We start from the raw sequence: 17,145 nt of genomic DNA on the forward strand, positions 1-17,145 counted from the left end.
GTCCTTAACTGACACCTATTTTGTTTTCTTCTAGATGTACAAATAAATTCTGACGACTTTGGCAGCTTTTGGAAAATGGATGACCCAATGGAAACTTGCGTAGACAGCTCTCCTCAGACTGAGCAGCAGTGTCCTGATCAGGTGAGTCTTCCCTTCTTCTTGCTAATACAAACTGTATGGTGAAAAAATTTTGGATTATCTACTATATACTAAATTCTGTGGAGTCAAGAGTTATGAAACTTTTCGTGATTAATAACTTTCCATTATACATAGCAAACCACAAAGAACTGTAAAAACCATTGTCATGTAAATTTGTAGTTTTAGTGTGAAATCACAATTATTCTATTGGAAAGCCAGCTACCCAGATGATTAGAACATTCCGCAGGGAAAATGATCTGAAATCAAGACCATCACTTATTTAAACTCTCTGTCAAAAACCTCCTGACTAAACTAATCCACAAATACATTCTGAAATAAGTGTGTTTGTGGTTGCAGAGTAGCTATTATTATGTGTAACGTTCACCTTATGCTTTGAGACTAATAACATTATGAAATTATTACATTTTGTAATATCTGCATACTGTAAATACAAATATTAAGATATTACTAAAGACTGGCTGCCAAATGAAAAGTATGTTTTGCATCTAAGACCATCCTGTGTGTAATAAACTAATCAATGCTGATCACAGATTTCTTTTTTATTTGTGCAGAAACAATTATGTAGTCAGATTCTCAGCTTACCTGCTCTGAACTCGTGTAGGGATTTGGTTCCCATGGATGCATTCATTGACTCTTGTAACATGGATTTGTGTTACTGTAACAAGTCCACCAGCTCCTTCTGCCTGTGCAGCACCATTTCTGAATATTCGCGTCAATGTGTTCACGCTGGTGGGGAACCCCAGGTTTGGAGATCTGAGCAATTCTGCTGTAAGTCTACTTAGATTTATGTCACCACTACACTATCCATTTTAATTTGTCATCGCCCTTCAGAACTATAGAGTTGAATTTCCACGACAGCTTTTACAGTACAATCATTCAGTTTTCTGAAGGAGTGTAAAGTTCCTTTTTATTATCATCATGATGTGACAGCTTGTATTACTCTAACCCTAAAACATTTCCACATTGCTTCTTCCCTATTTTATTTCCTTTTTGGACTGGACATAAAGGAACATGACAGGCTATACTACACTCATATTAAAAACACTTCAATGTTATAAACCTTCTCTACATGTTTTCTCCAGATAAGGACTGCCCATTTAATATGAAATATCAGGAGTGCGGCAACCCCTGTGCTGACACCTGTACAAATCCAAGCAGAAGTAGCACATGTGAACAACACTGCGTTGATGGATGCTTCTGTCCCCCAGGTAATAATTGCAATGCTTGAATCTTGTTCTGAAGTAGACAAGAATTTTTCTTCATGTAATTTATAATTTGGTTAAATAAAGCAAAAGTTCACTTTCGCATATCCAAATCCAGTTCATGTGGAAGTATTCATAATGGAGTATTCATAATTTTTGAAAAGCATGCTGATTAGAACCCAAACTAGTCAGATTAAACAGTATAGTAGATATTTGTGAAAAATAAGTAAAAAATGTATTTATATATATATATATATATATATATTTTTTTTTTTTTTTTTTATCAGGTACTGTTTTAGATGATGTTAATGGAAAAGGTTGCATTTCTGTACAAGACTGTTCTTGCACCTACAGTGGGAAAACATATATGCCTGGAGAATCCTTTTCTGGAAACTGTCAAACTTTGTAAGTATTATATAAGTTCTCTGTGTATGTTACCTGACAAGTCAGGTAAAGGTTGGCATTAAAACTCTTAATTAGGTGGTCCGGCAAAATGAGTTCAAATGTTCAGTGAAGAGAGAACAGACTTGATATCAAAATGCCTGTTTAGAGTTCGGTTCAAATCTGTCCCTCTCCCAAACATTTTTATGACAACACATAAACACAATATAGTTTAGAGGTACTGAGAAAGATTTTAATGAGAACAGGCAATTGAGCCCAAAAAAAACATGACAACCCTATCAACCTAATTTCTCCAAAATACCATCACTTCAAGTTCTAAAGGTCTCTAAATTCCTACTCTCTACCACACTAGTTTATTCCACGTGTCTATGGTTGTCTGTGTGAAGAAGAACTTCCTAATACATTTGAGTGACATTTACCCTTAACAAGTTTCCAACTGTGCTCCCGTGTTTTTGTTGAAGAATTTATTTTAAAGTAACAGTCTGGATCCACTGTATTAATTCCTTTCATAACTGCAAAACTTTAATCATGTCACGTCTTAATCTCCATTTGCTTAAACTAAAAAGATTGAACTGCTCGATTCTTTTTTTCATAACTTATACCTTGCAGGCCTTGAATCCTAGTCACTTTTTTTGGATTTTTTCTAAAGCTGACGTTTCATTTTGTACCTGGAGACCATCGTGTTGTTAATATTGACAGTGAAACTGATACTTCAGTTGTTATATTTTAATAAATGTGTAAAAAACTCTAAAATCCTGTTTTCATATTGTCATTCTGTGATATTGTATGTTGCTTGATGTGGAAAAAATTAATTTAAACAATTTTAGAACAAGGCTGAAACACAGCAAAATGTGAAAAAGTGAAGGGTCTGAATACTTTCTGAATCTACTGTATGTTTGGCTTATATATTTGTATATAATATTAGTTAATGCACGTAACACTGACAGGACTCACCTTACAGATATCAGTGTAGAATCTATCTATCTATCTACAAAAACTAAAACTGTTTCTTGTAAATTCCTTTAACTCTGCTCATGGAACACGGAGAAAGCAGGCATGAGTGTGTTGTGCTTCCCTCCACCCAAAGCAAGATAATGAGAGGTGACGACATCGCCCACACAAAAACCTACAATACTGTCACAAGGAAGGTGGAATTTAAATATATGATCTAGCCCAGAGATATATCCATTACATAAACAAGAATAAAAATAAAAACTATAAAATCAAAATAAACCTGGATTACAGTCTGGGTTTCTACCACTTGTTCACACATTTTCACTAAGGTTTAATCATTAATGAGATTTCATCTAGTCATAATACAAACCTTTACAAATACGCCAATCAAGTGAGTCGGGTCTGTTTATAGTGAAAACAGCTACAATTAATACCACACTTTCAGTTTCCTCATTTGCTCTCTATTTGACCCGTTGTTTAACTTCCCTGAGCTTCAAATGTAAGAACATGTATTTCCAGTTTTGTCTCTGCTTTGGAAGGTGGCTTGGGATAATGTTTATAATAACAGGCATCATCTTACATGTTAAGCTATGGGTTAAAAAAAAAAAATCTCAGAGGAAACCCAACCCAGAAAATACCTCAGTAAACTACCACAAGGTGTAAAGTTCAAGACAATAATAAGCTTGAGTATTTTATTCAATTTCAATTTTTCTTTTGCATTTTCTCAGTCAGACTACACATCACATTTAGCAAATTTCACATAGTTTGATTCTTTTGACACATTTTAATTACATTAAAGCCATTCAATAACATTTGTGAAAATTAAAAGACCATCGTGGTCAAAGTGCAATCATCATGTTGTTAGCAACAGGTTATTATGGGTTATATAGATTGGGAAGTTCAAAGAATATTAAATTCTATTAATACAAAAGTTCTACAGTTCAGATCCATTCACATTCCCTTAGTATTGGCCACACATACAAATGTAATTAAAAAATAAAACACACATTAACAAACAAACACTGAATGCTCATTCAGTCCAAGAACCTGCTAGGGGAATCCTGGCAAATCATAAGACCAGGCATCAGGGGTGGTACCCAACTCTAGCTATGCTACTGTTTTTTTATTTATAATAATTTTCAACCTTTCTATAGCACCATCTATATATAAATATCAGTATATGTGAGGCTGGTGTGCCTAGGACACACTCTTGAGGAGACTGCATCACTCTTTTGGGTACTGCAAGGTACTCATTTTCTTTTACAGCATGTAATGCTTCACCACCATTTGAAATGTATTAAAATACATTATATTTTATGTAACACAAAAAACAAGTCTGCTTACCCGAAGTGCTCCTTATCCATATTCATCATTTCTAGTATATTTGTTAAAAAAAAAAAAAACCTCAATTGTAGTTAGCAATTAAAGTCAAGTTTCTTAGACTTAATGTATGAGAGTAAGAATTATCAAAAAACACCAAACATGAAAAAAGTTTGGAGAAAACTAACAAGAAATTATTTAATGTTCAGTTTTGCTCTAATACAACTATTACGAAATTTATAAATTCCTGCAAGGGGTGTCCCCGTGGTGCTGGTCCACTTTCTCATCTTGGGTAATTTCAGAACATCTGGACCTGTAGGAGCTCCCTCAGAGCTGTGTGTCCCTGGGTTTAGACTTCTGGCTCCTTTCTAGGGAATGAGAAGATCGCTCAATAAGGCATATGGATTTTTCAGGCACCTTTCTCATTGGTCTTCTCTGTGCTTGCCAATGTTCTAGCAGGGGTGGGAGGAGCAAAGCATGGCAATGCACAGTGAACCAAAGAAAGACAGAAAAATAGTAAAGGTTGTACTTCATTGAAGTTGAAAATTTCTGGAATATGATGAGTCTGTCCTGGATTAGAAGTGTTTATTTTTTTTACTTTATAGCAATTGCTCTGGTGGGAAATGGGTATCTGAAAAGCAAGATTGTCCTGGCACATGCTCTTTAGAAGGAGGGTCTCACATCACCTCTTTTGATGGACGCCTTTTCACCTTTCATGGAGACTGTTCTTATGTCCTTGCAAAGGTGAGCATTATCCATGACTTTAGCCCAATGTCTTTAGAATGCTTAGTAGAGGACAGAGTCTGGCGTTTTCTTGTATGACTAAGTCTTAAAGCAAGTCTAAAACATCTCTCATTTTCTGAGAACTGTGAGCATAAGGAAAACCCATTAGATAATTGTGAACTCCTCACTTCTTCTACATACCTGAACTTTATTAATTTTTAAAATTTTCTTTTCCTTAGATTTGCAGTAACTCAGCCTTTGCCATTCTGGGAGACATTATGAAGTGTGGCCTGACAAATACAGAAACCTGCCTTAAGAAGATAATTTTAAATATTGGAAATAACACCAATGTAAGTAGATATACTAGACAATGGTGGGCTTTGTGTCCAATTAGGCCATGTTATAGCTAGTATATGAATTCTTCATTTGTGAGAAGTCAAGCAAAATGACACAATTTGTTGGCTAACTAAAAAGATTACAATATGCAAGCTTTCGAGGCAACTCATTCCCCTTCTTCAGGCAAGATGTAACTTGCAAAATTTGGACTTACAAATTTAAGCAGAAAATCTGAAACTAGAACAGCAGGCATGATGAATGTTCATGAGTCTTATGAAGTCTTTTCACCAATAACTTCAAGGAATGCTGAAATTTGAATATTTGTAATTTCTTATTTTATTTTTATTTAACCTGCAGACACAAAACAACCCCAAGGATTTGTAAAAAAAAGTTGCATAATATTAGTTTTGAAATGTAGTAACTAAATCTGAGTGTTTATTATGATTATTCAGTGTTTATATTAAATTAGAACATTGTACTTTTTACATTAACATACCCAATAATCATTCCCTTCTGCTATTTTTGTTAGCCAATACTCAGGACAAATTCCTGAGTCATTTTTCAAAATTGTAATAAAAGCTGCAATCCAATGCAGAATGAAAGTGACCCAAATCATTGCTTTTTCAGAGGACTGAATAACAACCTGAAATGCACAAAATGGAGTTTAAGTAAAGAACTGAGCAGGCACAGTACTAACTGGTGCTGTTTTAGGCCTCTAGATTATTGTGTTCAAATCTAGGGTGGGTCACTGGTCATGTGCTCTTGTGTCTATAAGGATTGTCATTGGTTGAGTGGGTGTATGTCAGCCTGACATGTGAAGGACTGGTGTATTCCCAGATTTGGCTCTTGCCTTGCACTCGATACTGTTGTGTAAGCATCATCTACCTGTGACCACATAGTCCAATACTCAGATTTATGGAAAAAATGAGCAGGTGTGAAATGCAAAACTTGTAAATTTGACTCAATTTGTAAAGGCAAACATTAGCTAAACACTTATTTTTCAGCTTTCTTTTATAATGGCTGCATAGGTTTGTAACAATGCAGGCATAGACTGAGGAACAAAGGCACAAGAATCTCTTATGCAGAATATTTCAGAGTCTGTTTGTGCACCAAGGTCTGTAACACAGAATTCTTACTGAACCTTTAATCAAGTCAGGTTTCTGTGCTAGGTGATCGTCATCATGTCTTCTGGCATTGTCTTTGTAAAGGACGTCTTGGCTCAGCTACCACTGTCTACAGGTAAGTTGCTTCATGACTTAAATTTTTCCTTTGTCATTACTTTTTAAAAGAATATCAACAAAAGTCAAACAAAATGACACCTTTCATTGACTAACTAAAGGGATTACTATTTGCAAGCTTTTCGAGGCAACTCAGGCCCCTTCTTCAGGCCAGAACAAAAAGAACAAAACATGTAATAAGTATCTAAATGCAAGTATATATAAATAGATATAAACAACAGATAATAATGACTGAGCTGTACATACACATCTGATAAATGATTTTAATGGATGCAACAACTTAGGGAAGTTGGAACTTCCTCTGTGGTAATGGCTGTAAACAGTATTTTTTGTGTGTGTTAGTTAATGTTGTACAGTGTTACGTTTGTCATTATTAGCCTACATAAACAGTATAATGTGCTTTTAGAAGCGGCAGGGATGATTGCTCAAGCTGAACAAAGCACAAAGTTAAAGATGTCACAATCAGATTGAAGAATTAATCTACTGTACATTTTGTATCGACTACAGGGTACACTTGCTCTTGCTGGTATTTGCTAATTAATGAAAGCATTTTTTGGTCAATATTAGATTAAAAATATTTTGACAAGAGATTCTGCAAACAAATACTTGATTTTTACAACCCATATGAATTTAATATCCAAGGCTATGTACTAGTTAATTAATAATTTTTCCATCTGTTAAAATTTTACATTAACTTCATTTTGTTACATTCTACAGAGGGTGTCACCATCTTTAAACCCTCCACATTCTACCTGATCATCCAGACTTCATTTGGACTCCAGCTGAAGATCCAGCTCATTCCCATCATGCAGGTGTACATCAAATTAGATCAATCCTACAAACAACAGACTTGCGGTAGGTGAAATGGTTATTAGATGAAGCTGAATTAATGAGTCCTCACACACTAAATACTTTTCAGATTGACATTTCTGTAATTCATAACTACAGCATTCTACCCTAGTGACTTCCCGTGTTTTTTCTCTCAAAACTTAAAACTTTTCTCAAGAAAGCAGTCAAAAACAGAATTAACGTAGCTGAAAGGCATATAAAACACATTTGTTTTGATTATAGAATGATTGCCTTGTAGCTGTAACCTAATGTGACTGTTTCTTTCAATATATAATGTGTATATATATATATATATATATATATATATATATATATATATATATATATAACTCATAAAATATACCTGAGAATGTGCAGAATATTCTTAATATTGCATATCTCAGTATGATTTCTCTTTTACATTATATGTGAATTCAGGTCTTTGTGGCAATTTTAACAACAAACAAGAAGACGACTTCACAACAATGAGTGGAGTGGAAGAAGGAACAGCATCAACCTTTAGCAACACATGGAAAACTATGGCAGGCTGTCCTCAAGTCCAGAATTTTTATGACAATCCTTGCAGCCTGAGTGTTGAAAATGGTAAGTCTAAGCAAAAAAAAACAAAAACAAAAACAAAAAAATATATATATATATATAAATAATATGCAACACCAAAAATACAGGACACCATAAGAGTTACAATAAACTCACAACACTTCCTTTCTTCATACCAAAAGAAGTACATATGGCTGAAAAATAGAAAAAAGAATTATGAGCTCTATCCCATTTATTATCTATTGCTCAGCACAAAGTGCATTATAGATATAGCGATAATAATGTGTGTGTAAGACATATTGTAGTATTCCAGCTACGTAATTAAAATACATGTGCACAGTTAATATTTGAGTTTTAATGGTTTATTATCTTGTATGACCAACATTAACATCTTATGTAAATGACAAATTAAGTAAAATTAAGAAGTCAGAACTTTTCTTTTTTTATATACAAATAAAAAGTGTTCATTTGTATACCATTTGTATGAGAATGTATTTATTACATAAAACCTCTCCCTATCAAACTGAAGAGTGAATTCCCTAAGCTCCTCCTGGCCTTTGGATCATAAGTGTTCATGTGCTTCTTTTTATAAAATCTACTAAGTATGAATAGATATACTATAGCGAAGCCCTAGTTAAGCACATTTTTAGTATTTTCCAGCTTTCTTCTTCAATATTTCAAGTTCCGTGAGATTACTATCCACAATTTCAAAGAAAAATATGTTAGGAAGCAGAAGCAGGAGATTACTTGGGTTTGAAACTGAATAGCCGTATCTAAGAAAGAGCACAATAAAATAGATGTTGCTTTTTCAAGTTCACAAAACAAGCTAAAAATGTCATTTGCTGTCACTCTAAACTCAGTTCAGCATACTAGTGTGTAAGTAACCCCCGAGGAAGACAGGAAGAGTTCAATCAGCTTTTATTCAGTCACAGATGAGTAGATGGATTCATGCGTTTCAAGGTAGAAGAGCAAAGTTCATCTTTTCTATCGGCTTTTTATATTTTCTCCCTCCCTCTTCCCCTTACTTATCAAAAAGATTAATATTTTTTACCTAAGTATTTCATCTTATATTGCGCAAATCGTCCAACTGTTTCTGCTTTGTGTACGTGTCAGATGGGGCCCTAAAGAAGGGAAAGGTCATCTTTCCTGCGTCTAACAGACGCGTTCCTAAAGAGGAAGTTGTCCTAGGTCAGCTTACTGCACCCTGTCTTATGACAGACACCTGTATGAATAACCTGCCATTATAGCAAAACAGCTTTGTCAGCTTTTAACCCTTTTAGATTGCAAGCAGTTACATTTTCTTTCACACTAGTTGTTTTTGACTTGTTATACGTTAACCACATAAAATCTATCAGTAAATCCCAGCTCCTACCAAGTTACCAGTGGGGTGTAGCCTAGTGCTACAGAACTGGGGTCTAAAACAGAGATTCCTGGTTCAATCTCGTCATCCTCTGCCTTACTGTGTGACAATGGCCGAGTACTGATCCAGCTGTGACCAAAAGAAAATAAAACAGAGCAGCTCCTAACTACTGTTCTATAGGTCTGTACTTACAAATTTGTTTTGAGCTGCTTTATTTAGGTTCATTACACATATTTTTTGTTTATCCTCAGAGAGGTATGCCAAGTACTGGTGTTCATTCTTAACCAATTCTGTGGGTCCATTTGCTGAGTGCCATTCTGTGATCGACCCTGCTCCTTACAAAGCAGTAAGTTTCACAGTTCTGACAAACTGTTCTCTAAAGAATGTTAATATTCTTTTATTTTATTTGTTAATTTTACAATGTTTTCTTTATTTAAACTAATAAACAAATAAAATGATTTGTTGAAGATTATGTTAACAATGACAGTTTTCTCTTTCAACTTGAGTGCAGTTAAATCTATAAACTTTTGCCTCTTGTCTTCTGCTCAGTCCTATTCTCTGTAACCCTGTGATGAAAACAGCAGGTTCAAAAATCTCAATAAATATTTTTTCTGAATTTTCTGCACCTTTTATTTCAATGTAGAACTGTATGTATGACATCTGCAACTACGAGAAAAGTGAAGAGTCCATGTGTGCTGCCATTTCTTCCTATGTGCAAGCCTGTGCTGCCATTGGTATAGAGCTGATAGACTGGAGAACCACCATCTGCAGTGAGTTTTTCAATATGTTATTTCAACACCTTACCCGCTTCCAAAGAAATGACAGTTGCAGACCTGATTAAAAGAGTGCAGAATGCAAGAAACTGTTAATGGAAAGACAAGTAGAGATGAGGAATCCAAAACATTTAGATATACAGAGCAGCATAAAGTTTTTTTCCCCAGCTGTGTTTTTGGCATGGAATTTCTGGAAAGGCCATACCTGAATTGTCATAAACATTAACTTACCTAACTAATAATATCTGTCCCTGTTTGGCTAATGACTAATGAAACATGCAAGTTCACAAATCTTTCACATCATAAAAATTAATTCATCAATGGAATGCTGTGGCCAGGTCTGTCTCGATCATCTAAAAAAGTACAGCCATACAGATTTAAATATCATAAAATAGTGAGAGCCCCACAACCACTTTCTTCTCAGGAAAAATGAAGGCTTTTTAACTGCTTAAATTCAAAGGACAAGCCTTCCATTTTAGAATTAAATGGTTTTGGGGAGAAAATAAACATGCCAAAATAACATGGAAAGAATCACCAGACTACACAAGTGAAGAGAACACATAGACTACAGCATTAACTACCATGTGGCTTGGTGTTTATCGGTCAGTGCAAGGCCAGCAAACCACTGAAAAACTGATTTTCTATGCTCACACCTGTTTTTTTGCACCAGGAGTATGTATTTCTTTGAAACAGGAGCATCGCATTGCTAACTTCTTTTACATGAAGTGAAAGGAGCACAAGTAGGCTTCCTTGGTGGTAATGAATTCCTGATATTCATTTCCTTTCTTTGTATCTTCTTTAAATTGCTGCATAGCCTCTCCAGGGAAGATGAAATGAGTGATTAAAAAATAGAAAGCAACAACAACAGGCAGCAATGACCTTCATGTCCAGGCACTAAATTGGAAATTTCACAATGGACATGAACACATGCATACATGGGTACAGAGACCACTGCAGGGCCAAGTAGCCAACCCTTCAGCCGGAAACAAGTTTGCTGCACCTGGCATGAAGACAGTCTCACACACTATAAGAATCCATATTTTTCTACATTTAGTTAAGTCCATATGTATTTGGACAGTGACACAATTTTCATAATTGTGGCTCTGTATGCCACTACAGTAGATTTGAAATAAAGCAATCAAGATGTGATTGAAAAGTAAACTTTCAGCTTTAATTTAAGGGGTTTACCAAAAATACCGCATGAGCTGGTTAGGAATGACAGCCATTTTCCTGCATCGATTTCCAGAGGCTCAAAAGTATTTAGACATTTGACCAATAAGCTGTTTCATAACCAGGTGGGAGAAGTTCCCTCATTATTTCATTATGTACTAAGCAGGTAGAAGGTCTGGAATTGATTCCAAGTGTGGAATTTGTGTTTGGAAGCTGTTACTGTGAACTCTCAATATGAGGTTCAAAGAGTTGTCCATGCAAGTAAAAACAGGCCATCATTAGACAGAGAAAACAAAACAAACCTTTCAGAGACATAGCAGGAACACCAGGTGCGGTCAAATCAACCATTTGGTATATTCTTAAATAGAAGGAAGGCACTGGTGAGCTCAGCAACACCAGGAGGTGTGGAAAACCACAGAAGACAATTGTGGTAGATAACTGCAGAATTCTGTCCTTGGTGAAGACGAACCCTTTCACAACATGTAGCCAAACCAAGAACACACTCCAGGAGGTAGATCTATCATTGCCAAAGTCTATAATCAAGAGAAGATTTTATGAAAGTAAAGAGAAAGGGTTTATCACAAGGTGCAAACTATTGGTAAACCTCAACCAGAGGAAGGACAGATTAGACTTTGCCAGAAAACAATTTTTAAGAGCCTGTCCAGATCTGGAACAATTTTCTTTGGACAAAGGAAACTAAGATCAATATATAGAAGAGTGCTGGAAAAAGAAGAGTATAGAGAAGAAAAGGAATATCTCATGATTCAATGCATACCACATCATCTGTGAAACATGGTAGAGGCAGTTTTATTGCATTTTCATGCACAGCTGCTGAATGGAAGTTAGTCACTAGTGTTTATTGATGATGTAACTGCTGCAGAAGTAGCAGGTGGATTTCTGAAGTGTATAGGGCTATAGTGTCTGTATAGATTCAGACAAATGCTGCAAAACGGATAAGATGACACTTCACAGTACAGAAGGACAATGAGTCAAACCATACTGCAAAAGCAAACCAAGTTCATTTTAAAATGGACTATTCTTCAATGACCAAGTCAATCAACTGACCTCAACCGAATTGGACATTCATTTCACTTGATAAAGACAAACTGATGGCAGAAAGTCCAACAAACAAGCAGCAACTGAAGACAGTTGCAGTAAAGACCTGGTAAAGCCAAAGTAGGGTGGAAATGCAGCACTTGGAGATGACCATGGGTTCCAGACTTCAGGCAGTCATTGACTGTAAAGGATTTTTAACCAAATATTGAAAAAGATCATTATATTTATGATTATGTTAGTTTGTCAAATTACTTTTGAGCCACTGAAAATAGGGGGACCATGTATAAAAATGGCTCTTAAATGGCTCACATGATATTTTTGGTAAACCTCTTAAATTAAAACTGAAAGTCTACACTTCAGTCAAATAATGATTGTTTATGATTGCTAATGATTGCTTAATTTCAAGACCATTATGGTGGGGTACAGAGCCAAAATTTTGAAAGTTGTGTCATTGTACAAATACTTATTGACATAATTATAAGTACATTAAACATATGATATGAAATTAGAAAAAAAATACAAAGCTAAGGGTTGTTATAAACATTTTAGCAATATTTTAAATTATCGAGAGAAGCTTAATACTTGTTTTGCACAGCATCTGCTGGCCCATAATGTAGAAAACCCACTGTTAATCATAAAAAGAACAATAGTATAATATAATGGAAATGTATATTACATTTTTCTTCCAAGGGGAGGCTCAACCATATAGACAAATATATGAAAACTTCAAATGTACATCATTATGTGATATTTGTACCCATAAGAACACAAATATATATTAAATATCTGGTGTTAGACTGTTATAAAGATCACTGTACTTTTTCATGACTGCTCCAACTATGTAGTATTAAATATGATTTGGGGGGTTGCTGCCACTTCCATTGTTTAACATATGATCATTTATTATCCATTTCCATCAGCTAAGTACTCAACCAACTGCCCTAGGACTATGGTCTACGGATACAAAATGACTAGCTGTGGCCACACTTGCCGATCCCTCAGTGACCAGGACATCACCTGCAATGTGCCATTTGAGCCTGTGGATGGCTGTGGTTGTGCTGAAGGGACTTTTATGGATGAGGATGGAAAGTGTGTCTCTGCAGATTCCTGTCCTTGCTATTACAAGGGGACTGTAGTACCAGCACAGGAGGTGATTAGTGACGAAGGAACCACATGGTAAGGAATAAATGGAAGCAGCTTGTCTTCCCTTTGATGGATTGTGAAGGGGCAATGCTGAATTGCTGGACATATCAGGTGTTAGTAACTAAACATTTGGAGAGATTCCACAGTTTTACTTTTTTCTCATTCCAGCACCTGCCTGCAAGGGAAAATGAAATGCATTGGACTCCAGTCAGTGCAGACAAGTGAGTCTGGGATTATACTATTAGAAAAATATAAAGTGATCATAAATATTTGTCTGCTTTTAGTTTAACATGTTGCTTGAGTACACTAAATTATGTTAGAAATTTCACAACCTAAAGTGCAGGATTTATTAATACACTCCCTCTCTCTGTGTTTCTTTTCAAAGGCTGTAGTGAACCGATGGTCTTCTTCAACTGCAGTGGTGCTCCATCAGATAGTTTTGGTACTGAATGTCAGAAAAGTTGCCAGACACTAGACATGAACTGTGTAAGTGGCTATGAACATCATCTAAAAGTTGATCCAGTATATCTCCAATTGTGCCAGCTTTACAGACAGAGACAGAGACATGGAGCTAAAACCTCGAATGCTTCATTGTTGCAGTATAGAGAGCCAGGTGATGAACTTGGCAGGAACACCTTTACCTAGGTTGGCTGACTCAACACTAATAGCTCATCTTGTGTTTAGTTAGCAGTGTTATTGCAACCTCTTAATTCAGTTCATCTTAGTTTTGTATACTACTTTTCACCAAGTACAGCCTCAGACCACTCTAATACACAGATAAATGCAATTACAAAATACAAATTATTAATTACGTAATGAGAACAAATACAGACACAAGTTTGTTTAACCAGACAGGAATGCATAGTGGTTCAAAACTGATTAACATAAATGGAGCCCAGCCATATCTGTCTATTCATTAACTGTTTAACTATGGCCAGCTGACAACAAAGAAGTAGAAAACAAAACCTCCAATCACTCGAGTCTGTCTAGTCTTAGACATATTGGCTTCTTGAAAAACAAAGAATCTGCTGACATTTTGACACTGATATTGACAATACTGCATATTAATTTGCTTTTTATTTCAATTTTCTCTGATATTCCCTATGATGCCTTACATTTGATAGTCTGTACAGTTTAAACAAGAAATCTACTATGAAATGCCATATATATTCTTTTTTTTTTTAAACTAAATCGAGTGTGTCACAACAGCTAAATTCAAAGTCCAGAGTACTGGACTCAAATCCTGCATGGGTTTTCCAAGAGATCTCTGATACCCTCCGATATCTTAAAGTGTATCAAAATAAGTAAAAAACTTAATAAGAAGATGGATGAATGCATGAACTGCACAGATCTAGGATCTTCACTCACACTCCAACCAATTTCCCGATAAAAAGACAGTCCTTGCTGATAATGAAACTTGACATTTAATTATATTGCTTGTTAGTGCTTTTCTTCATCCAAGATCATTTTTAATTACACTGTACAAATTCACCATAGTAAATGGAACCAAGTTAGCTGGAGAGCTGGTGGTGTCTTTGTTATTTGTATTTTGTTATTAACTGTGGCAGGTTAAGAAAACAGGAAATAATTAAAATATGCAGCTGCTTTAAACTAAAATAAGAGATTAAGGGATCTGAATCATAACAAGTGACTAAAATTATCCCATAAAACATATTGCTTTAGCAGCAAATAAATGAGTTTCCATTAAGAAATTTGGTAATCTGAAAACCTGCATCCACTGTGACCCTCCAGGGCTTTTTTGTCCACATAAAATAAGACAAAATATTTAGAATATGTTGTGTCTATAAACATAAATAATTAAAACAGACTAAGGACCAGAAAAAAATAAAATGCAACAAAAACATCATTAAATATGCTCTTTTAAATTATCTGAATATCTGAAAACAGAAAACATTTATGAATCTATTAAAATATATGTAATAAATATGGAAATGTTTTTTACATATTGTAGTCAGGTGCTAACTAACATAATTATATGGACTGGGCCAGAGTAATAACAAACAGAGGCTTAATCTCTCCTAACAAGATTTATCTACGCCTGTTTTTGGTATGTGTTAATGACGTTAATAGACTTTTCATAATAAAGCTTCTTCTAAATAAACACTTGAATTTTACATAACAGTGTGATAGTTAATCATCTTAATATTGTGAATGTACAGTGACTGAGTTCAAAAATCCATTCTGTGTGTGTTTTCTTGTCCAACAGTATAGCACAGAATGCATCTCCGGTTGTGTTTGCCCAGAAGGTTTGGTCTCAGATGGAAATGGTGACTGTATCCCAGAGGACCAGTGTCCCTGTGTACACAATGGAAAATCCTACCAACCTGGGGAGAAAATTAAAGTTGACTGTAACACCTGGTAATTTTTTTTACTTTCATTGTACTCCTAAATTGTCTTAAACCTCATAAAGTAAAGCAATACTTAGCCATTTAAATATTTAAAAATGCTCCAGTATTTCAGATGAGGCTTCCATATGACAGCATGAACTCTATTTTGTAGGGTAGTTTCTGTGGAAATACATCTTTAACTGAAATACCTATGGGCTTCTTTCAAATCTTATGTTATTTCTTGACAAACAAAAGTCAAGCTGGGCTCATTGGTAAACTACATGTAGGTAGAACAGAGGAGTCAAATATCAGCTAGAGGAATGTAAAAATTCTAATTGTTGCTCAATGAATAGAACATGGACACCATGCAAACATGGGTGGTCAAATATTAGAGGTTTTTCATACACTTCTTGGGTTTTTAATGAAGGTATACACAGAGGCACTCTCAGTGTGAATTTGGAAGTTTAGTTAATGAACAAGAGTAATCATATTGAGTAAAAACCTAGGTCCACCTGCTACTTACAAATATATTCACTGAGCAGGAATTTAAAGGAGAGGATTTTCTGTCTTTTATTTACAAACTACTGAAGCATTTCATGCAATTGCATAGACTTCACGTAATTTTGTAAGACTCTGTCTAGATGAACTGTATTTTTTGACAGCACCTGCAAAGAGAGAAAATGGAAATGCACAAATAACCAGTGCCTTGGTACCTGTGCCATCTATGGGGATGGCCATTATATCACTTTTGATAAAAGAAGGTTCAGCTTTAATGGAGACTGTGAATACACCCTTACTCAGGTAAGCTGAGATTTTTTTCTAGCAAGAACAAAAAAATGCCAGTGAATATTACATCCATTATTTGAACAGAATTAATGGAGAAACACATCAAAATAATACTATTTACGTTCCTCTTATCTAAAAACAAAGTGACATAACAAGAAAGGAAAATGAAATTCAGCATGAATTTTGTCTTTTACTCTAAGCATAGTCTAACAACCACTAATGAGGATGCTCTAAATTTCCAATTTTACATAGTAGGATCAACAGATAAAAAGCAGTAGCGTGTCACAGAAGGTATGGTGGTACAGTACATCACCAGACAATGATACATTAATTAAACTTACTGAGTGACTTTCTAAATGTACACTAACTTTGATGCCTTAACACTTATGGTTCAATTTCTTCTACCCTCAGGATTATTGCAACAGCAGTCCAGACAATGGAACCTTTAGAGTGGTCACAGAAAATATTCCGTGTGGAACAACTGGCACCACCTGTTCCAAGGCAATAAAGCTGTTCCTCGGGGTATGAGTCTTATCTATCTATCTATCTATCTATCTATCTATCTATCTATCTATCTATCTATCTATCTATCTATCTATCTATCTATCTATCTATCTATCTATCTAGACTCAGTGAGTATCATTCCCACCTCACAGTACTTCAGTATGACAGGGTAGGTACCTCCTGCTTTCATTATCTCTCAGTTACTTTCACAGGACTCTTCTGAGGACTGTATTCATTCACACGAATACTCTGTTTAGATCATTGGTAACTGTAAATCTGTTACAG

The 17,145-nt window shown here is 35.2% G+C and overlaps 1 protein-coding gene across 1 annotated transcript in view; it reads left to right on the forward strand.

Moving 5' to 3' along the window:
* The window catches only part of LOC114645308 (mucin-5AC-like), a 72,114-nt gene that overhangs the window by 9,610 nt on the left and 45,359 nt on the right, over window positions 1–17,145 (forward strand). Inside the window, exons 6-22 of the mRNA XM_051922828.1 lie at window positions 35–141; window positions 711–927; window positions 1,242–1,367; window positions 1,649–1,766; window positions 4,643–4,781; window positions 5,000–5,110; window positions 6,266–6,335; window positions 7,052–7,189; window positions 7,601–7,765; window positions 9,332–9,426; window positions 9,724–9,850; window positions 13,000–13,255; window positions 13,391–13,443; window positions 13,608–13,708; window positions 15,450–15,601; window positions 16,233–16,371; window positions 16,768–16,878. Of these exons, the coding sequence (XP_051778788.1) occupies window positions 35–141; window positions 711–927; window positions 1,242–1,367; window positions 1,649–1,766; window positions 4,643–4,781; window positions 5,000–5,110; window positions 6,266–6,335; window positions 7,052–7,189; window positions 7,601–7,765; window positions 9,332–9,426; window positions 9,724–9,850; window positions 13,000–13,255; window positions 13,391–13,443; window positions 13,608–13,708; window positions 15,450–15,601; window positions 16,233–16,371; window positions 16,768–16,878 (2,225 nt within the window). The remainder of the gene's footprint in view (window positions 1–34; window positions 142–710; window positions 928–1,241; window positions 1,368–1,648; window positions 1,767–4,642; window positions 4,782–4,999; window positions 5,111–6,265; window positions 6,336–7,051; window positions 7,190–7,600; window positions 7,766–9,331; window positions 9,427–9,723; window positions 9,851–12,999; window positions 13,256–13,390; window positions 13,444–13,607; window positions 13,709–15,449; window positions 15,602–16,232; window positions 16,372–16,767; window positions 16,879–17,145) is intronic.

Source organism: Erpetoichthys calabaricus, chromosome 2 (genome assembly GCF_900747795.2).
Source record: "Erpetoichthys calabaricus chromosome 2, fErpCal1.3, whole genome shotgun sequence".
Classification (NCBI taxonomy): Eukaryota; Metazoa; Chordata; class Cladistia; order Polypteriformes; family Polypteridae; genus Erpetoichthys; species Erpetoichthys calabaricus.